We start from the raw sequence: 22,647 nt of genomic DNA, 5'->3' as shown, positions 1-22,647 counted from the left end.
TTTTTTAATTGATTTTTTTTTACAGAGAAGAAGGGAGAGGGATAGAGAGCTAGAAACATCGATGAGAGAGATCGATCAGCTGCCTCCTGCATGCCCCCAACCGGGGATGTGCCCGCAACCAAGGTACATGCCCTTGACCGGAGTCGAACCCGGGACCCCTCAGTCCGCAGGCCGACGCTCTATCCACTGAGCCAAACCGGTTCGGCATCTCAAACTTTTAAAATCAATTTTAAACCTGATTCAGCCCTTCACAACAGCCCCAAATTCTGGCTTCATCTGTTTTTATTTTATTTTATTTATTGTTTGAGAGAAACATCGAGTTGTTGTTCCACTTATTTATGCATTCATTGATGGATTTTTGTATATGCCCTAACTGGGGATCGAACCCATAACCTTGGTGTATCAGGACGATGCTCTAACCAACTGAGCTACCCAGCCATCTTCTACTGGACAGTAGCCCCCCACACTGAAAGTCACTGCTACCATCTATATAATCTTACCAGCCAAGATCTGGCAGTATTTTCTTTACTGAAGTTTGTGTGATAAAAAGAAAAAAAAGTTTTTGACATTTTTTTAAATCTAAAAGGAATATCTAGCCCAACTGCTGTGGCTTGAGCATCAACCTATGACCCAGGAGATCAAGGTTCAATTCCTGGTCAGGGCCCATGCCCGGGTTGTGGGCTCCATCCCCAGTGGGAGAGGGGGGTGCAGGAGACAGCCGACTGAATGATTCTCTCTCATCATTGATGTTTCTATCTCACCCTCTTCCTTCCTCTAAAGAGCTTTTAAAAAGAAAAAGAATATCTAAATATAAAGTTCAATTGTGATACTGAATTTGCTTTTCAAATTATACAAGTTTCACTATCGCTAAGATTTAACTGCACTTCTGAGGAGGGAAAGGAGAGGGCATCCCTGCCCCTGACGCCATGGACGCCACTGCTCTTGGAACATGGCCGCGTGGGAAGGCTGGTGGCCCTGAAGAAGGTGCTGTCCTCATCCCAGCACATCCAGGCCAGCTTAGAATCCATTATGCCAATCCTTGCTCTGTGAGCTCTTGAAGCATGACACAGGGCAGGTAAATTAGGGGCCTGGCTACCAAAAAGACACAATCAGAACATGTGGGACTTGTGTGATGTCCGATCATTCTCCCAACATCCTCCCAACCCCATCTCAATACTTCTGGGCGGTGGCGGCAAACCGACACAGCCTGACATTACACGGTAGGAGTCTATGAAGCCCTAACAAGCTTCGGAGACTCACTGCTGGTGGGTCTACTCATTCCTTCTTCCTTACGGCGGCTCATAGCACCTACTCCAGGACCTTGCTCTCAAACGGTCACAAATCAAGTTGGGGAACAAGCCTGGTACAGAGTGATGATTCCTGGCCTTATTGAATATGATTAACTCAAGGTCAAAATATTCTGTGGACCCTTACAAAATAATTGTACTTTTGGTGCTTATTAACTGAGAAAATAATAGACAAAGTCCACGATGGAAAATGAACTTCATTCTATCAATCACAATGGCACTTATATATTTACTTGAGAAACAACTCTGTGTACATGAATGAGAAATCTCCCCTAATACACAGAAACCTGCGGTGATGCAGCTGCAGACGACTCCGAATTACACTAATTACTGCATTCCCCTCTGGGGGTCCTCAGCCCGTAGATCAGGAAGCAGACAGAGAAAAGGCTAATGAACTTCACAGTTAGTGAGTGCTCATTCTGTGCTGTCTCAGGTACTGAATTAGAGCTGTGAGCCTGGTGGAGAAGACATGTCATAAATCAACGTAATCCTCGATGTCATGTAATATGTGCTGTGAAGAAAACTAGAGTAAGCCGGGGACAGAGAGGCAGCGGCTACCTAGTATTCAGGAAAAGACACTTGAAACCAATACACAATAATATTGCAAGTAAACTGTAGTTGAAAAATAAGTAAATAAAATGTAGGAAAAACTACTTAGGAGAAGGCCCAAAGCAGACCTCTCTGAGGGGGCGTGTAAGCAGGGACCTGAATGAAGTGCTGGAGCGAGCCAGGCCACCATAAGCCCCGGGGTCAGGACAGACACACGGAAGAGCGAGTGCAGAGGCCCAGAGCCAGCGTGACGGGCCAAGGGGCCAGCACGCCTCTAGAGGAGGAAGTGAGTGGAGAGCGAGGGTGGCTGAGCTGGCAGTGGCAATGCTGACATCACTAGGGTCTCAGAGGTAAGCCAGGCTTTGGAGGTTCTCCTAAGTGCACTGCGACGCCATGGGGGAGTGAGAGCAGAGCATGGAGAGATTGTGAGGGGGCAGGAGTGGACCCAGGGGCACCAGCAGAGAAGTGCAAGATGGAGGTGCCTCCACCAAGGCGGGGGTGGGAAGGGCGTCAGATGCGGGAGGTATTCTGCAGAGCCATCACTCGTGATCAAAGTGTGGGCTGTGGGCAGAACGAAAGGAGAAAAGGATGACACTAAAATCTCTTGCCTGAAAAACAGGGCGAGAGGTGGTGCCAGTGGTGTTTATGGAGGTGAGGAATGAGGGGGCAGATTCGTGGGGGGAGCTTTGGCCTGTTCCAGCTGAGATGCCAGCAGCAGAACTGGGATCAAGGCCACAGATGGGAGTGAATATGGGATAGAGAAGAGGCAAGACCAATGGACCCAGATTTGAGGAACATGACTTGAACCCTGGCTCACGCCTTCCCGGGGTGGCCTCATGCAAGCTTCCCTGAGATCTAGCCTGCTCACCCATTAAACGGGGAAAACACCGTATAAACAATGACTGTGCGGATTAAGAAGATAAAAAACAGGAAGTATTGCACAAATACTGGCAAAAATGGAATTAGGTATTAGTTCGCTAACACAAGTCACTGACTGATACCCGGTTCAACAGAAGGGGAAAACCTGAAGTAATGAGAAGAGGACCAAGCAGGTTGCCCCAAGCGAGCTCCCTTGCCCAGCAAGCGCGGCGCCTCTCCACCAGGCAGCAGGACACCAGTCAGTGGAGACCAGAGGAGCCCCAGCCTGGTCCCACGTAACAGAAAAGCCCATGGACTCGTTCCCACCGGGCTTCGCACCAGTCAGGCCTTTGCCACTGTGCGACTTCAGGCACCAAGCCCAGGAAGAGCTGCCCACTCGAGTTACACATGAACGGACCCGGGGATCCAACCTTGGTATGCGGTGGGCGGAGGGGTAGTGTAGCGAACATGTACTTCAAAGTCAAGTGCAGGGCACTACCTGGCGCAGGTGCCCTGCTGGGGGCTGGCAGCTCCACTGGGACAAGGCCAGGGGAGAAAGGCCGAGACTCTCACTGCCCCTGATGAGCCATGCAGAGGGGCCAGGCAGGGCCCAGCCCGCCACACAGGACTTAGCGTTCATCCTCAGCGGGGCCACGGTGAGGCTCACATTTCTGAAGGTCACTCGAACAGACTGAAAGGGGAGCTCAGGGCAGACAAATATGTTAGGAAGTCCCACAGCACTGGACCCTCGGGATGTGATAAAGGGGACAATGTCACCCCTTGCTGGCCCTCGGAGGGTTAGCTGGTGCCCAGAATCCAACACACACGGGTCTTTCTGAGCAGCCTGTGCCAGTGGCCCTCTCACTAAATATCATAACATCCTCTGAAAGTTTCAAGTACCTCTTCTCAGAGTGGCTCAAAGTCCCTTAACACTCAGTACCTGACCCTCCTAAGGGAAGCTGGACTGTGTTGTTTGTCCAAAACCATAAACCAAAAAAAAAAAAAGAAAGAAAAGACAAAACCATAAACCCAGGCTGGGAATTCCTCTTACTCACATGTCTCTGGAGGAATGTACAAGACACTGGTTAGGGGACTGCTTTGGGGGAGGGGAAGGGGGAAAGAACTTACACCCTTCACTGTATATCCTTTCTGTGTGTGTGTGTGTGTGTGTGTGCATATATATGTCAATATATATGTGTCATATATATATATATACACATATAAATATATATATGTGTTTTATTCATTTTCAGGGGGAGGAGCGAGGAAGGGAGAGGGAGAGACAGAAACATTGATGAGAAACATTGATTGGCTGCCTTCTGCACTCCTACTGGGGATGGACCCCGCAACCTGGACACGTGCCCTGCCCAGGAAACGAATCAGAGACCTCCCTCCTGGTGCACAGGATGACACTCAATCCACTGAGCCACACCGGCCGGGCTCCTTTCTGTATTTTTTGTTTTACCATTTGTAAATATTATCAATTAAAACAGAAATAAAAGGAAGAAAATGTCCACAAAGTCAGGACACCTTTGTTTCTGTTTACCATAAAAGCTAAGACATTTTCCACAAGACTTGGTGACTAAGCACTTCTCAACAGGAAAGAAAAACTCACAAGGGAAATGGAAAATTATGGTAATTTCCAAAAAGAATGTGTCACTCGGGAAAACTTTATGAGCAAAAATTCCTTAAGGGGACAAACGGAAAATCCCCTGGAAGAGCAGCTGAACGCCTCCCGGGGAGTCACCCAGCAGCTCTGCAGGCGACTTCAGGGAGTTTACTGGCTCCCCGGGCCCCGTTAAAACTCCTGTCTGGGAACGGAGCCAAGCTAGTTAAGTACTTTGGGCACAAGTACTTAAATCTCAGCACCTCAATTTCCTTTCTGTAAAATGGGGCTGGTAATAAGTTTCCACGTCAGAAAGTTGCCATTGGCCATCACCATTACTATTACACATTAACCCGTGCCAGCAATATGGGTAAGTTAGCGAAGAAAAGGGGAACGGAACGCTCTAATCCTCGCCCTATCTTCTGAAAATAGATGCAAAAATCTCATCAGTCACCCACGGACCCATCACAGAAAAACTTCCCACCTGAAAACATTCCAGGAAAGGCCCTGCAAACTGCAATGCTTACTCCACTCAACCAGAGCCATACGAGTACAGGGCAGAGGCAGGTGCTCCGACCTGATGGCAAGAGCCACCTTCTTCCCACCAAGAACACAGTGATGTGGAAGGAGCCATGAGAGCAGAGGAAGAGTGAGTTAGTGCAGAACCCAAGCCACGCGGAAGGGCGGTGAAGGCAGCTGTCTGCAGGTGGCTGCATTCTGACTTCAGCGTAGCACATGCTTTTCCCGTGACTTCTCTGCGTTTGTTTCCTCATGAGATTAGTGACTGCTAGGGGCCCTTCTAGTGTTAAGATCTAATCACTGTTGAGTAAATGATTTAATTAACAAGACGGCTGGATTACAAATGCATGCTCTTTAAGTATAATAGATACTGTGTGAATGACAAAAATGAGATATTTATCTAGCATTTAGCAGATCATTTTTTCATTTAAAACTTCCCCTATATTGAAAACCTCAAGATTTCCAAGTAGGAACATGAACTATGTTGGACATGAACATCAACTATGAATATATAAGAATGTATGTAAACTACATAAGCCCACATCAGGTTTTATGTTTACTATTCCAGAAAGAATTACACTGAAGTTAATATTTTGTAAAACTTTTTTTAAAAATATGTTTTTATTGATTCTTAGATATAGAGGAAGGGAGAGGGAGATAGAAACATTGGTGAAAGAGACACATTGATGAAAGAGGCACATCGATTGGCTGCCTCCTGCACACCCCCTACTGAGGATTGAGCCCGCAACCTGGGCATGTGCCCCGGGCCAAGAATCGAACCCGGGACCTCTCGGTCCATGGGATGACTCTCAATCCACTGAGCCACATCAGCAGGGCAATATTTTATGAAACTTGACTGGGAAAGACAAAATGAGCAAGAGGATATTTTTAGAGGAATATTTTGAGGATCTCAAAAGGTTCCATGAGGTCCCGGATAAAGCATGGTCAAGAATACATATCTCAGAGTCTCAGCGCGCCTTCCAGCCCCGCCACTTCCCAGCGATCGGCTCCTCGGACCTCCCGCGCAGCATGGCCCGCAAACGCCAGTCCTCGCTCCCACCGCAAGCGAAGAAACCCAAAGTGCCTCCAGCCCCCAAGCCGGAGAAGCCGGCCCCTCCGGACGTGCGGAAGGGAGAAAAAGAACAGCAAGAGGCGATTGGACATATTGATGAAGTACAAAATGAAATAGACAGACTTAATGAACAAGCCAGTGAGGAGATTTTGAAAGTAGAACAGAAATATAACAAACTCCGCCAACCATTTTTTCAGACGAGGTCAGAATTGATTGCCAAAATCCCAAATTTTGGGTAACAACATTTGTCAGCCATCCACAAGTGTCTGCACTGCTTGGGGAAGAGGATGAAGAGGCGCTGCATTGTTTGACAAGAGTTGAAGTGACAGAATTTGAAGATATTAAATCAGGTTACAGAATAGATTTTTATTTTGATGAAAATCCTTACTTCGAAAATAAAGTTCTCTCCAAAGAGTTTCATCTGAATGAGAGTGGTGATCCATCTTCAAAGTCCACTGAAATCAAATGGAAATCTGGAAAGGATTTGACGAAACGTTCAAGTCAAACACAGAATAAAGCCAGAAGGAAGAGACAGCATGAGGAACCAGAAAGCTTCTTTACCTGGTTCACCGACCATTCTGATGCAGGTGCAGATGAGTTGGGAGAAGTCATCATTTGGGCATTTGGCCAAATCCATTACAGTACTACTTGGTTCCTGACATGGATGATGAAGAAGGGGAAGGAGAAGAAGATGATGATGATGATGAAGAAGAGGAATGGTTGGAAGATATTGATGAAGAAGGGGATGAGGATGAAGGTGAAGAAGATGAAGATGATGATAAGGGGGAAGAAGGAGAGGAAGATGAAGGAGAAGGTGACTAATGATCACTGTTGGATTCCAACCTTTTTTAATTTTCTCCAGTCCCTGGAAGCAAGTTGCAGTCTCGCCCCCCCCGCCCCCCATCCCCACCCCTTGTGCTCAGTCGCCCTGTTTTTGAGGTCTCTTTTCTCTCCTTCACACCATGGTTCTCACCTTATTTGGGGGGGATGTACCTTGAGCAGAATACAGTGGGAAAAGAATCTTTGCCCCTTTCTGTTCCAAATTCATTTTTATCCCTTCCTGTCTCAAGAAAAACTTAATGGAATCAACACCATCGTGCTCTGTGGGAAAAAAGAAAAACCTTCTGCTCCCTTAGCTCTGCTGGGACCTGGAGGTGGCTAGGCCCCTGGGTAGTGGTGCATAGAATTCTAGCTTTTTCCCTCCTTTCTCTGTATATTGGGCTCAGAGATTACACTGTGTCTCTATGTGAATATGGACAGTTAGCATTTACCAACATGTATCTGTCTACTTTCTCTTGTTTAAAAAAAGAAAAATTTTTTTTAAAAAAGGGGGGTTATAGAAGGTCAACAAAGGGTGGGTTTGAGATGTTTGGGTGGGTTAAGTGGGCATTTTGACAACATGGCTTCTCTTTTGGCATGTTTAATTGTGATGTTTAACGGACATCCTTGCAGTCTAAGATGACACTTTTAAAATAAAATTCTCTCCTAATGATGACTTGAGCCCTGCCACTCGATGGGAGAATCAGCAGAACCTGTAGGATCTTATTTGGAATTGACATTTCTCTATTGTAATTTTGTTCTGTTTATTTTTAAATTTTCTTTTTGTTTCACTGGAAAGGAAAGATAATGCTCAGTTTTAAACGTTAAAAGTGTACAAGTTGCTTTGTTACAATAAAACTAAATGTGTACACACACACACATACACACACACACACACACACAAAAGAATACATGTCTCAGTTCTCACTGGTTTTTAAAAACTGTCAGGCTCGCCCTGGCTGGTCTGCCTCCGTGGACAGAGCCTCAGTGGACTGAAGGGTCTCAGGTTCGATCCCCAGTAGGGGGTGTGCAGGAAGCAGCCAATTAATGATTCTCTCATTACTGATGTTTCTAACTCTCTGTCCCTCTCCCTTCCTCTCTAAAATCAACAAAAAAGGGTCAGCTTTAGCTCAAGCGGTTACTTCGGATTCTGCTTGTTGCAGACACATAAAATCAACAAAAATATCCTATATAATCTACACTAATAAAAGAGAAAAATGGTAATTGGCGTACGGCGCTACCCTTTTCATTGGCTAATCAGGGCTATATGCAAATTAACTGCCAACTAAGATTGGCAGTTAACTGCCAACAAGATGGCGGTTAATTTGCATATGTAGGCACAATGCAGGGAGGTGAAAGGGAAAGCAGGAAGAAGCCCCCTGCCACTGACAGTGATCGGAAACCCAGGGGGGAGCTAAGAGCTGGGGGGCAGGGCAAAGGCGGCCCTGCCCCCGAGCCATGATTGGAGAATCAGGCGCCTTTGCCGCCCTGGCCAGTGATAGCAGGAAGTAGGGGTGGAGCCAGCGATGGGAGCTGGGCACGGTCGAAGCTGGCAGTCCCGGAAGCTAGGGGTCCCTTGCCTGGGCGTAAAGCGAAGCCCACGATCGCGGGGCCGCTGCAGCTGCGGGTCCCCGCTGCCCGGGCCAGACGCCTAGGCCAGAGGCGTTAGGCCTGGGCAGGGGTGGAGCCTGCAACCGCGGGGAGCTGGGGGGTCCCTGCCCAGGCCTGACATCTTGGCTGGAGGCCTCAGCCCTGGTCAAGGGGCCGATCCGGTGATTGGTGATCGGAGGGTGATGAGGGTCAACTCCTCTGGCTGAGGCATCAGGCCTGGGCGGGGGGCTGGGGGTCCCCTGCCCAGGCCTGATGCCTGGGCCAGAGGCATCAGGCCTGGGTGGGGGGCGGAGCCGGGGATTGGGGGGTTATGATGGTCCCCTTGCCCAGGCCTGAAGCCTGGGTCAGAGGTGTCAGGCTTGGGCGGGGGGTGGAGCAAGCGATCAGAGGGAGATGGGGGTCCCCTGCCCAGGCATGATTCCTGGGCCAGAGGCCTCAGGCCTGGGCGGGGGCCAGAGCCAGTGATCGGGGGGAGATGGGGGTCCCCTGTCCAAGCCTGACACTTCTGGCCGAGGCATCAGGCCTGGGCAAGGGGCCGATCAGGCGATCGGAGGGTGATGCGGGTCTACGCCTCTGGCCGAGGCATCAGGCCTGGGCAAGGGGCAGAGCCAGCAATCGGAGGGGTCTGGGGGTCCCCTGCCCAGGCCTGACGCCTGGGCCAGAGGCATCAGGCCTGGGCTGGGGGCAGAACCAGTGATGGGGGGAAATGAGGGTCCCCTGCCCAGGCCTGACACCTCTGTCAGAGGCGTCAGGCCTGGGCAAGGGGCCGATCCTGCGATTGGAGGGTGATGGGGTTCAACGCCTGAGGGCTCCCAGTATGTGAGAGGGGGCAGGCTGGGCTGAGGGACACTCCCCCCACCCCCACACACCCAGTGCACGAATTTCGTGCACCGGGCCCCTAGTCCTATATAATAAAAGGGCAATATGCAAACTGTCCCCATGACCAGGAGTTTGACTGGAGTTTGATCAGGGGGCGAGGCCAGCCCACCAACCACCCAGGGCCTCTCCCCCTGGCCAACCCCACCCCTGATTGGCCTGCACATCCTGATCGGGGGGTGGGGCCAACTGGCCAGCCTCCTGCTTCCCCTCCCTCCATCTGGCCCGGCCCAAGTGGCCCCTATTGGGCCATACCCCATCCGTGCACGAATTCATGCACCGGGCCTCTAGCATTAAATAACTAAATAAAATAAAAACTGTCAGGCTCCTGAGCCCAGGCCTGAGTGCTGCTCTAGAAGACAGCTTTGGTCAGCAGCCCTGGGATTAGGAGGTCTGAGCCCCAGCTTGCCTTGAAGAAACAGTGCTGCCAACCTCCTAGCCCTCAAATCCCCTCCACCCGCCGGAGGAGCTTTCACACGGACCTCTTGCAGCCTGGGCAGTTTTGCAGCCAGCCACTCTAAAGTACAAGCTTAGCTTTAAGAGAAACTTAGAAACTGCCCCAGTGCTGCCTGGTTCCTTCCTGGTCCTAAGGCAGGCAGCCCGAGAGGCAGAGGGAGAGAGAGACGGACACACTGAGACAGACTCACAGAGACAGAGACGGCACCTGCAACACCATGACTGCTCTATAGGGTCTCCAGGCCGGTCCCAAGGCCGATTAGGAGGGCCACAGTGGGAAGGGAGGGTCCACAAACTAAAATCTTAGGGGTATGAAAGATTGGCCAGAAATCTCAATGTTTTTTCTTTATGCCTCTTGGTCCATGGGATGACTCTTAATCCACTTAGCCACATCAGTGGGGCAATATTTTATAAAACTTGACTAGGAAAGACAAAATGAGCAAGAGGATATTTTATGCAAATATAAACTGGGGGGAAATATCTACAACCAAATAAGAGCTACTAGTCCTGATATACAAAAGACTCTTAAAAAGTAATCAACAATGAAAGTATGTCCATACAAAAGCTTGTAGACCAGCGGTTCTCAACCTGTGGGTCATGACCCCTTTGGGGTCGAACGACCCTTTCACAGGGGTCGCCTAAGACCATCGGAAAACACATATATAATTACATACTGTTTACAGTAGCAAAATTACAGTTATGAAGTAGCAACGAAAATAATTTTATGGTTGGGGGGTCACCACAACATGAGGAACTGTATTAAAGGTCGCGGCAATAGGAACGTTGAGAACCAATGTTGTAGACAAATGTTCATAGCAGCATTATTCATAACTAGAGGCCTGGTGCACGGGTTTGTACACCAGTGGGGTCCCTCGGCCTGGCCTGCAGTGATCGGGCAGAAACCGGTTCTCCGACATCCCCCGAGGGGTCCCAGATTGCAAGAGGGCACAGGCCAGGCCGAGGGACCCCACTGGTGCACAATTGGGGCCAGGGAGGGAACACAGGAGGGCTCCAGGGCATTGTCCAGCCCATCTTGCCCAGTCCCGATCAGCTGGACCCCAGCAGCAAGCTAACCTACCGGTCGGAGTGTCTCCCCCCTGGTGGTCAGTGCACGTCATAGCTACCGGTTGAACGGCTGCTTAGGCTTTTATATATATAGATAGTTGAAAGGTGGAAACAATCCAAATGTCCATCAACTGAACAAATAAAATGTGGTATGTCCATACAATAAAATATAATTTGACAATAAAATAGTGTTCATACATGCTACAACATGAATGAACTTTAAAAGGGTGAATTATATGATAAGTGAAAATCTTACCAAAGCTATTATAAAAATTAATCAACAGTCTCCCAACAGAAAAATGAGTCAAAGAAATGAACAAGTAATTTTCAAAAGAAATACAAGAAGTAAAAAAAGAAAGAAAGAATGACAAGAAGTAGATATACTCTATACAGAAAAAAAAAGAAAAGATGTTTCCCCTGGCTGGGTAGCTTAGTTGGTTAGAGCATTATAACAATACGCCAAGGTTGCGAGTTCAATCCCCGGTCAGGGCACATGCAAGAATCAACCAAAGAATGCATAAATAAGAACTACAAATTGATGTTTCTCTCTCTCTCTCTCATTCAACCTCTCTAATAGTCAGAGCAATCCTATATAATAAAAGCCTAATATGCTAAGTGTCCAGTCATCCAGTCATTCAACCAATCAAAGCGTAATATGCTAATGATATGTTAAGGCCGCTCCACCACTCACTATGATGTGCACTGACCACCAGGGGAGCAGACAGTCGACTGGGTGACCAGTTGCTATGACACGCACTGACCACCAGGGGGCAGACACTCTGACAGGTAGGTTAGCTTGCTGCTGGGGTCTGGCCGATCGGGACTGGGCAAGACGGGCTGGACATGCCCTCGAACCCTCCTGCGGTCCCTCCCTGGCCCCAATCGTGCACTGGTGGGGTCCTTCAGCCTGGTCTGCGCTCTCTCACAATCCGGGACCCCTCAGGGGATATTGGAGAGCCAGTTTCAGCTCGATCCCTTAGGCCCGGCCAAGGGACCCCACTGGTGCACGAATTCATGCACCGGGGCTCTAGTATAAATATAAATAAGCACAAGGTACCGCTTCCGGTATCAGACTGACAAAAAGTGGAAAGATGGCCAGTTTCCACTGTGGCCAAGACATATCCCATGAGCAGGAGCAGAAAACGGTACTCTGTCTGGGCAGCAGCCTGCCAGTACTGAAGCAAATGCTTAAGGCATTCATCGGCTGGGTAAAAATTAATGTTGGAAGTGAGTAACTGGTCAGAGAGCCTTGGAGCATATGCTGCAGTTTCCCACTCTGACAGGGCATTTCACCAGCTGTACAGAAACTGTGAGTCCTGGTAAAGGACTGTGCCCAGAGGAAACCCAGCCTTGCTAATAAGCTCCACGTACTAAGCACCCTGGCGGAGAGGGGAGCTGGCTGGCAAGAGAAATCATGGACTCATTGTTTCCAGAGGGCAGAGGCATGTGGCATGACCACCACCAACAGGGGCGTGAAGTAAACAACTGGAACAGCTCCTATGGCAACCTCCCTGCAACACCATGCTGGGGGAGTGAGGCAAACTGAACTGTCAGTTCAGTGCACTGGGGAGACCACTTCGGAAACAATTTGGTATCATTTGGTCAAAATGAAAACGCGCACGCCCTGTGACTCAGTCCCGCACCTGGGGGTGCATCCTGGACAGGCTGTGCGTGTGCCCCACAAACGTTCACGGCAGCACTGTTTGTCTCAGCAAAACACTGGAAACAAACCAAATGTCCAGCAGCAATAGAAAGGATCAATAAGTTCTCATACAATGGAACACAATCATCAATGAAAAAGCAATACAACTATATGCACCATGGATTAATCTCAAAAACAAATGTTAAGCCAAAACTTCAAGTCACTGAAGAAAACAGCATGACCATATCAAGTTCAAAAACCTGGAAAATTAAACAATACATTGTTTAGCAATGCAAACACATGTGGTAAAACTATAAAGGCAGGCAAGAGAATAACAAGAGCTAACTTCAGTGATTATCTGGGGGGTCGGGAAGGGCCACTCTAAAGGTATCATTCCTGTTTGTAAACTGAGGGATGGGTACAAGCATGTTCCTTGAATCTTATTCTTGATACTGTATATACTTTATACTTTGTACCTACCAATGTTTCCCAAATAAACTTTTACAAATTTCAACAACTAGGGGCCTGGTGCACGAAATTCGTGCACTGGGTGTGTGTGGGGGGGAGTGTCCCTCAGCCCAGCCTGCCCCCTCTCACATACTGGGAGCCCTCAGGCATTGACCCCCATCACCCTCCAATCGCAGGATCGGCCCCTTGCCCAGGCCTGACGCCTCTGACAGAGGTGTCAGGCCTGGGCAGGGGACCCTCATTTCCCCCCATCACTGGTTCTGCCCCCAGCCCAGGCCTGATGCCTCTAGCCCAGGCATCAGGCCTGGGCAGGGGACCCCCAGACCCCTCCGATTGCTGGCTCTGCCCCTTGCCCAGGCCTGATGCCTCAGCCAGAGGCGTAGACCCGCATCACCCTCCGATCACCTGATCGGCCCCTTGCCCAGGCCTGACGCCTCCGCCAGAGGTGTCAGGCTTGGACAGGGGACCCCCATCTCCCCCCGATCACTGGCTCTGGGCCCCGCCCAGGCCTGAGGCCTCTGGCCCAGGAATCATGCCTGGGCAGGGGACCCCCATCTCCCTCTGATTGCTTGCTTCACCCCCCGCCCAAGCCTGGCGCCTCTGACCCAGGCTTCAGGCCTGGGCAAGGGGAGCATCATATCCCCCCAATCCCCGGCTCAGCCCCCCGCCCAGGCATGATGCCTCGGCCAGAGGAGTTGACCCTCATCACCCTCCGATCACCAATCACCGGATCGGCCCCTTGACCAGGCCTGAGGCCTCAGGCAGAGGTGTCAGGCCTGGGCAGGGGACCCCCAGCTCCCCGCGGTTGCAGGCTCCGCCCCTGCCCAGGCCTAACACCTCTGGCCGAGGCGTCCGGCCCGGGCAGCGGGGACCCGCAGCTGCAGCGGCCCCGCAATTGCGGGCTCCGCTTTAGGCCCAGGCAAGGGACCCCTAGCTCCCGGGACTGCCAGCTTCGACCGTGCCCAGCTCCCATCGCTGGCTCCACCCCTACTTCCTGCTATCACTGGCCAGGGCGGCAAAGGCGCCTGATTCTCCGATCATGGCTGGGGGGCAGGGCAAAGGTGGCCCCGGGGCCGCCTTTGCCCTGCCCCCCAGCTCTTAGCTCCCCCCTGGGTTTCCGATCACTGTCAGTGGCAGGGGGCTTCTTCCTGCTTTCCCTTTCGCCTCCCTGCATTGTGCCTACATATGCAAATTAACCGCCATCTTGTTGGCAGTTAACTGTCAATCTTAGTTGGCAGTTAATTTGCATATAGCCCTGATTAGCCAATGAAAAGGGTATCGTCGTATGCCAATTACCATTTTTCTCTTTTATTAGTGTAGATTTTCTTTCTGACTTTAAAAACTATTTTGAAGCATTAACTTGGGCAGTTGACTTAATTACAGGAAACCAGGAAAGTCCCTGACAGGAGCCCAGTCAGCCTGAGATACTGAAATGAGAAGTGCTCACCCACCTGGCCGGTTAGCCGGGAGACAGCCAGCTTCCCACCGGCAGCGGAGCCTGCCTTTCAGGACAGGAAAGAGATTGCTTATCAGTGGTTCTCAACCTTGGCTGCATGTTAGAATCACCTGGGAATCTTCTTAAAATCCTGATTTCTGGGCCCCATCCTCCGGAAATTCTGTTTCTTTGTTACTAATGTTGTGGCCTCACCCCATAACAAAGAAACAGAATTTCCGGAGGATGAGGCCCAGAAATCAGGATTTTAAAAAGACTCCCAGGTGATTCTAACGTGCAGCCACAGTTGAGAACCGCTGGCTTAGATGAACAGTTCCAGTATAGGAAGTGCTGAGGGCGGGGCGGGGAGGACAGGCTCTGCTGACAGGCCCTCCGAAGGTCTGAAAGACCAGAAGTGGAATGTGTTTGACGTTACAGTGAACCCATCAAGCCTGCTCTCTGGCCTGGTTCCCACTGTGCTGCAACTGCCCACTCTGAGCCTCTGCTGTTCAGACGTGTGTGTGTGTGTGTGTGTGTGTGTGTGTGTGTGTGTGTGTGTGTGTGTGCGCGCGCGCACGCGCGCGCGCGCAACCCTCAATTCCACCCATGCCCTCGGCTTCCTTCCTTTGAAGCTCAATTTCCTAACAAGCAGGTTTGAATTCAAGAGCCCAAGCCCTGGTTTTCTGTGCGTGTTGGTGGTTATTACATTGTTAAGGTCGACCTTAACTAGCTATTAATACCCAGGTGGACCTTAGAGAGTGCCAGGAGCCTATGCAGACACTCAAAACACACACACACACACACACACACACACACACACCTGTAGCAAAGGCTGAAATCATTGTGCAGAAATGCTTACTCTTTGACCTCTATTGTTTCAGTTATTATAAAATTGTAGCCAACAGCGCCCTTCCCACCCCCCCAGCACGCCCATGCCTTTCCCTTCCCCCTCTTCTTCCCCACAGGCGGGTTACCTTTACCTTTCTCTCTTCTAAGCTCCAAGGGCCCATTCTTGTGCCTCTGTAACTTTCTAAGTAAGCTTTCTCATACAAAAAAATAATAAAATTGTGCCCAGTAAAAGAAGTGGATGACCTCATCAATCATCCCACCCATTAAAGTTATGTGCGAGGTCATCAATATCCGCATTGTACAACTGAGGAAACTGCGGCCTAAAGAGGTGGAGTACTGCCCTAACCGGTTTGGCTCAGTGGATAGAGCGTTGGCCTGAGGACTGAAGGGTCCCAGGTTCGATTCCAGTCAAGGGCATGTACCTTGGTTGTGGGCACATCCCCAGTAGGGGGTGTGTAGGAGGCAGCTGATCTATGTTCCTAACTCTCTATCTCTCTCCCTTCCTCCCTGTAAAAAAATCAATAAAATATATTAAAAAAAAAAAGAGGTGGAGTACTTTGCCCAAAGGCATACATCTGGTAAGCCAGAGGAGGAGGATAAGCCCAGGTGTGTCTAACTTAGTTCTTGCCTCTACCCCTGGCCCTACAGGGCAGTTCGTGGGTGGGGGCCATTTTGCCCCAGGAGATGTTTGGCCACGCCTTCAGACCTTCTCAGTAGCCACAGCTGGGGTTCGGCCAGTACTCCTGGCATCTACGTGCAGAGGGCAGCAATGCTGCTTAACATCCGCGAGTGCACAGGAAGCCCCCCCAAACTTAGCCAGCCCAAATGTCAACAATGTCAAGGATAAGAAACCCTGTTCTACTGGGAAAAGACAAACAGAGAAACTATCTAAACTCTCACAGTTCTCCACGTTTACTTCCCATATTACAGCCAGATACCAAATACACCACCAGGTCCGCCCCTCTCTTCAATCAACCGCATGCCAACCCCACACCACACTGAGGTACTCTCCACCCTCAACTGCCAGTTCCTCTTCAGCCAATCAAAGCCAACATCCCTCCGTCCAACAATGTTCACTGAGCACTAGCTATGTGCCAGGAAATGAGCGACACAGTGGGAATACAGGAGAAACCAGACCCTGTCCCTGCATGCAAGATGCCGGGTCTCGCAGGGAGACAGGCAGGAAACCTATGATTACGATGTGAGGGTGCTAAGAAATCACAGAGGAGGGGCTCCAAACAGCTGAGGTGGGGGCTGGGTAAGGAAGGCTTCCTGGAAGCCTTTGAGTTTGGAAGGAACCCTTGCCCTTGACTGGAATCAAACTTGGGACCCTTCAGTCCACAGGCTGAGGCTCTATCCACTGAGCCAAACCAGCTAGGGCTTAAATTGATTTTAGAGATTTTTTTCCAATGGAATACTACGCAGCTGTAAAAAAGAAAGAACTCTTACCATTTGGAGAGTATTATGTTAAGTGAAATAGGCCAGTCAGAGAAAGGTAAGTATCACATGATCTCACTCAAATGTGAAATCTAATGAACAAAATAAACTGATGAATAAAATAGAACCAGAGACATAAAAAGGAGAATAAATTGATTTTAGGGAGAGGGAGGGAGGGAGAGAAACATCAATGTGAGAGAGAAATATCTATCGGTTACCTCATGCGCATACCCTGACCAGGGATCGAACCCACAACCTGGACATGTGCCCTGACTGGGAATTGACCCTGCCACCTTTTGCTGTGGATGACACGCCAACCAACGGAGCCACACCAGCCCGGGCCGATTGACAACTTAATTAGGAAGCTGGGTGGAACTGCTGAGGAAACGGAGGCAGTCTTTGTACAACCTGGATAACGCCTGCCCCGAGGGAGCCAGCAACCTGGTTTCCCCACAGGCTTAGGCCTCCTTCGATTGCACACCTAACTGCCCTCTCTGGCTTCGAACCACCCGCCCCTTGCAGCAGGAGGCAACTAACATTTGCACATCAGACCTTGTGAATGACAGGCCTGACCTCACATCATTCTCAAAACAATTCTGAGGTGGAGACTGTAACCCCTATTGTACAGACGAAGAAACTGAGGTGCAGGGATGAAGGAATTGGACCTCAGGACACAGAGCCAGGGAAGCAGGGACTCACACCAATACCTGAGTCGTCGCTGCCTCTCTGAGGGGACTTTTACAGCTATCGATCCAAGACAGACTGTCACTACATCTTCACGACCGCAGTAGAGCATTCCAACAGTCAGCCTGTGCACCACACACTTTGGAATATGGTGCTTCTTACGTGTACTGTGACTGTCCATACAGCTCAGAGTTCCAGTCTTCCTCAGGCCCACACCCCTAGCACCTAGCACAGTCTCTGAAAATGCTAAATGCAAAACCACGCCTGGACTCCCTGGGCACAAGCAACATAAACCTCCCCAAGCCAGATCAGCCTGCCTGGGAGAGATGGAGGCCTGGGAAGCATGCCCAGCCCACTTTCACCAGCACAGTGCACTTCCCCGCAGGCTGGGCCCAAGACCCACAGTCAGCAATCTAGTCACACAGGGGACCAAGCAGGTTCTCGGCCAGCTTTCCCTCCAGTACTGGAACAGTCATGAGTCATTCTTTGTACACAAGATGCTTATGTTTGGGGACATGTTGTTCACAAAATATGTATCTTTAAACAGCAGAACCATAAAAGGAATGAGCGTGTGCTCCCCACTCTGTCTTGTCCTTTCTGCCGAATGGAGTGCATGCACGAAGCAGGAGCTGAAGCAGCCAGCTTAGACCGTGAGATGGGAGCACAGGTTTGAGGAAGGAGAGCCCCATGATCAGTGGAACCCTGCTCCTGGGTGACCTCCTGGGTGACGTCACAAAACAGAGTGAGCTGCTCCACCAGCTCTGGACTCCCTACTTCCAGACTAATAAGGGGCAAGGAATAAACGTCCCTTTGTTTCAGCCACGGTATTTTGGGATTGCTATGCTGGAGCATCTTAAGATTGCACTTCATTAAAATAAGATGTGATCATTACCCAGTGATTAACGGAGGCTGGTCTTTGTTGGTAAAACAACAATAAAATCAATAATTTCCCCTAAACTAGGATTGTGTCATTTGTATAATTTTAAAGAAAAGGCTATCTTGCCCTAGCTGGTTTGGCTCAGTGGATAGACCGTTGGCCTGCGGACTGAAGGGTCCCAGGTTTGATTCCAGTCAAGGGCACATGCCCGGGTTGCGGGCTCGATCCCCAGTAGGGAGGGTGCAGGAGGCAACCAATCAGTGATTCTCTCTCATCATTGATGTTTCTATCTCTCTCTCTACCTCTCCCTTTCTCTCTGAAATCAATAAAAATAATGTGGGGGGTTTTTTTTTGTTTTTTTTTTTTAAATAGGCTATCTTGAAAGGGTGACCTGAATCACCATGAGCCTTGAGAAGGACAAACAAACTGACCTGCTGGTTTTGTTTCATCCTTGAGTATTTCAGACACACCTCAGATTTCCAAGTGGCCCAGGCTACTCTTTCCTGAGTTTGTCTGGGTGAACTCCAGCTCGACTCTCCTCCTCCCACTCATTACCTGAATCGAAGACACCCAAAATGTGATGAGAACCCAAAGGGTACCTGCTCCCTTAAGAGCTGCCCTTTCATTCATTCATCAAACACAGGCAAATGCAGAGCCCTGGACACAGAGTCTGGCATAAAGTACGTGCTCAATAAATGTTAACTTGGGTCATTTTGGTCTGCTGTGGCCTCTGTCACTCCTCACCTGAAATATTCTAGCATACTCTTAATTGACCTCCAGAGTCATTCCCTTTAATACATTTTTCACATAGCCACAAAGCTGGTTCTTTTATTTTTTTAATACTTTTTTTTTATTTCAGATAGGAAGATAGAGGGAAAGAGAGATAGAAACATCAATGATGAGAGAGAATCATTGATCAGCTGCATGCCCCACACTGGGGATTGAGCCCACAACCTGGGCATGTGCACTGACCGGGAATCGAACTGTGATCTCCTGGCTCATAGGTCCACACTCAACCACTGAGCAACGCCAGCCCGGCCACAAATCTGATTCTTAAATGACTTCCCGTCAACCTAAAATGTAAACTCCATAACTAGATTCAAAAGGCTCCCCGGAGGGTGGACCATAGCATGCACCCTTAATGTCTTATTTTTTAAAATATATTTTTATTGGTTTCGGAGAGGAAGAGAGAGATAGAAACATCAATGATGAAAGAAAATCATAGATAGGCTATGGGGAATGCGCCCTGGGGAATGCGCCCGCAACCCAGGCATGTGCCCTGACCTGAATCCAACCCTTGACCTCCTGGTTGATAGGTCAAGGCTCAACCACTGAGTCACGAGGTCTGTGGGCTTCCTTACTCTTAACTCATCTTAACTCTCATCTCTGAGGGGAAGAACCTAACTTGCTTAAGAGACGGAAGCCAAGCTGCCTGGCTCCACGATTCACTTTTAACCACGAGGCCAGTCTTGGGTCACTTGCTCTAATGTCAGAACCCATCAGGTGATGAACCGCCAGCCGCGGAATGAATGAATGGATGGATGAAATAACTGGGTCCAGGGACAGTCTCGCCTCCGACTCGGCCAGCACCGCCAGCCCCCGGGCAGGCCTGTGCCTCTGCCCCAGCCAGCGAAAGTGAGCTGCCCCGGCCGCCGCCACCTCGCGGCCACTGAACACCCACCCGCGGCGGCGCGCGGGGTCAAGGGGCGGTGACAGCTGCGCGGCGGGGGCGGAGATGCTCCCAACTGGGGTGTCACCCGCCCGGGCGCTGACTCGCGCTCCCCGGCCGAGACCGCCGGCCCGCCCGCTCCCCGCGCGGCGCACCCCGCCCGGCGGCCCCTCGGCCTCCCGCCCCGCGGGGTCCACTCGGGCCGGTTCCCTTTCCACTCCACTTCCTCCCCTCCCCCACACAACCGTCCCGGCGCCCCGCCGCGCCCCGCCTGCCGCCGCCGCCGCCCGGATCGCGGGGCTCCCCCGGCGCCCAGCGCTTGCTGACCCTCACCTGCCATGTCCCGGACCCCGCCGCCTAGGGAGGTGCATCACGACCGCGAGAAGGTCGGGGACGGCACTTCCAGGCAGACAAAGGGCGCCGCCATGTTAGAGTCGGGCGGAACCGACCTCGCCGGCTTCCCGGCTGCGACTTCCGCCGCCAGCGCAGCGCCCGCGCCAGACCCACGGCCGCCAGGCGCATGCGCGCGGCTGCCCAGAAGTTGACCTGAACTTTTGCATCTGGAGTTGTTCTGAGTGTAACCATTTCTTGGTTTTCTGTTCCAAGTGTGACAGTAACGGCTTTCACCGGCTCAGCGCTACACAGCCAGGCACTGTGTCATCGCCTTAAACCAGCGGTTCTCAACCCGTGGGTCGCGACCCCTTTGGGGGTCGAACGACCCTTTCACAGGGGTCGCCTAAGACCATCGGAAAACACATATATAATTACATATTGTTTTTGTGATTAATCACTATGCTTTCATTATGTTCAATTTGTAACAATGAAAATACATCCTGCATATCAGATATTTACATGACGATTCATAACAGTAGCAACATGACAGTGATGAAGTAGCCACGAAAATAATTTTATGGTTGGGGGTCACCACAACATGAGGAACTGTATTAAAGGGTCGCGGCATGAGGAAGGTTGAGAACCACTGCCTTAAACCTTCTCACCAACCTTAGCAAAGTATTTCTCTCCCCTTTCGGAGAAGGGAAAACCCAGGTGCAGAGGGTGGAGCACAGGTGTGAACTGAGTGCGGTTCTGAAGCTACAGACACGGGTCTGCTGAGCCACCCATTACCCCCTCTCGCTTGGTGTCCTTAACTAGCCTGGCTGCCTATGACGGTGGCCTCTCTCCAACTGCCAGGCCACTGACTTCTCTGTTTTCTCACAGTTCATGGGCTTTCTCTTTTTTTCACTTTTTAAAAATATATATATTTTTATTGATTTCAGAGAGGAAGGAAGAGGGAAAGAGAGAGAGAAACATCCATGCTGAGAAAGAATCGTGGATCGGCTGCCTCTGGCAAGTCCCCCACTGGGGATGGAGCCCACAACTGAGGCATGTGCCCTTGACCGGAATCGAACCTGGGACCTTTCAGTTTAACCTGGGACCTTTCAGTTTGCAGGCCGGCGCTCTATCCACGGAGCCAAACTGGCTAGGGCTCCTTTTTTCACTTCTGAACTTGTGTATTTTACATGATTCTTAATTTTAACAACACTCTTGCCACTAGTGCCGGGGGCGGGGAGTGAACCTCAAACCCAGGAATGTGCCCTTGACTGGGAATCCAACTTGCGACCCTTTTGGGCGGGGGCAAAGGAAAATTCCAGGACACATGGAATGGGGAAGCTGAGACAGAGAGTTAACCAGCAGTTTGTGTCTATCTACTAAAGCCTATCTTCCTTAAACTAAGGACGCTTAAAAGTAACCGGTTTGGAGGCACCCTTTACGCAGTCTGCCCCACCCCCTCCCATTCCAGGCCCCCTACCCCCTTCCCGGCCCGAACCAAAAAAAAAAAAAAAGTAAACGGTTTGCATTTCTCCTCCCCAGCCAGGGGGAAAACAGCTTAAATCACCCTACGCAGGGAGACAGATAACAGAAATCCAATTAAGCGCCATTTGCCAACCACACCCAAGGACAGGCCAAGTAAGAGAATAAAATCTCATTTTGGTCCATCAGCATAAGGCCGAGGAATATTTTCATTGATCCTCCCCCAAGACCTCTCCTAAATCTCAGCCTTTAAAACCCCGAGGGAGCACGCCTGTGCCATTCCCTTCTTCTCCTTCCCCCTCAGCATGCATCCCCTAACCTCTAAGGGACCCCATGAGACTTGCAACCAAGGGAGCAACAGGCAGCGGGGATGATGCTCAACCGACTGAGCGACACTGGCCAGAGCCATCACCACATCCGTTTCTAACCCAGCCAGGAAGTGTTCCCCAATTTTAAGGACTAGTGTTAAGGATGAGATTTTGCTCATTCAGATAATCCCGGGATAGTCTCCCCATCTCAAAGTCCACGCCGGTGATGTTATGATTTATAATACATGGAAATATATAGATTTGGTTCTTGGTCCAGGTTCCTGGCACAGAGTTCCTAGCACCCTCAGAATTTCCCAATGAGAAGAGAGATAAAGGCATCTTTGTTATGTTAATGAAGTGGATTTTGCCCTTAGGTCCTAGGGCCTAGGTCACCTGAGGATGGGGAAAGGACAACCAATCAAGTGAGTACTGAGTTGGAATTTTCCTCTGGGAGGAGAGAGGGGCTAGGGATTGAGTTCTATCATCAATGACCAATAATGTAATCAATAATTCCTTCAGGAAAACCCAAAAGAATGGGGTTCTGGGAGCATCCGGTTGGTGAATACATAGAGATTTGGGGAGAGTGGTGCGCTCAGAGCTGGGAAGCTCCTCATCCCTTTGTTAGGGTCAAAAAATAGAATATTGGGGACTCACTATAATTGTAAGAAATATAAACCATGCTCTGGTATCTGTGATAATTCTGATTAGAGGAAGCACGTTCTCACCTGGCT

At 50.2% G+C, this 22,647-nt stretch overlaps 1 protein-coding gene and 1 pseudogene across 5 annotated transcripts in view; one reads left to right on the top strand and one right to left on the bottom strand.

Annotated features, from left to right (window-relative positions):
* ZBTB17 (zinc finger and BTB domain containing 17) overlaps positions 1–20,283 on the bottom strand; it is a 34,174-nt gene extending 13,891 nt beyond the window's left edge. For 4 of the 5 annotated variants that reach the window (XM_059691155.1, XM_059691158.1, XM_059691157.1 and 1 more), the window contains exon 1: positions 20,130–20,283. In XM_059691155.1, coding sequence (XP_059547138.1) covers positions 20,130–20,136 — 7 coding nt within the window. In that variant the 5' untranslated portion in view covers positions 20,137–20,283. Of the gene's footprint in view, positions 1–18,558; positions 18,683–20,129 lie in introns of all 5 variants that reach the window. The other variant, XM_059691156.1, reaches the window with a different exon arrangement.
* On the top strand, positions 5,695–7,603 carry LOC132231641 (protein SET-like; annotated as a pseudogene).
* Positions 20,284–22,647: the final 2,364 nt, after the last annotated feature.

This window comes from Myotis daubentonii, chromosome 3 (genome assembly GCF_963259705.1).
Source record: "Myotis daubentonii chromosome 3, mMyoDau2.1, whole genome shotgun sequence".
Lineage (NCBI taxonomy): Eukaryota > Metazoa > Chordata > Mammalia > Chiroptera > Vespertilionidae > Myotis > Myotis daubentonii.
This window is presented reverse-complemented; position numbering and strand designations above follow the sequence as displayed.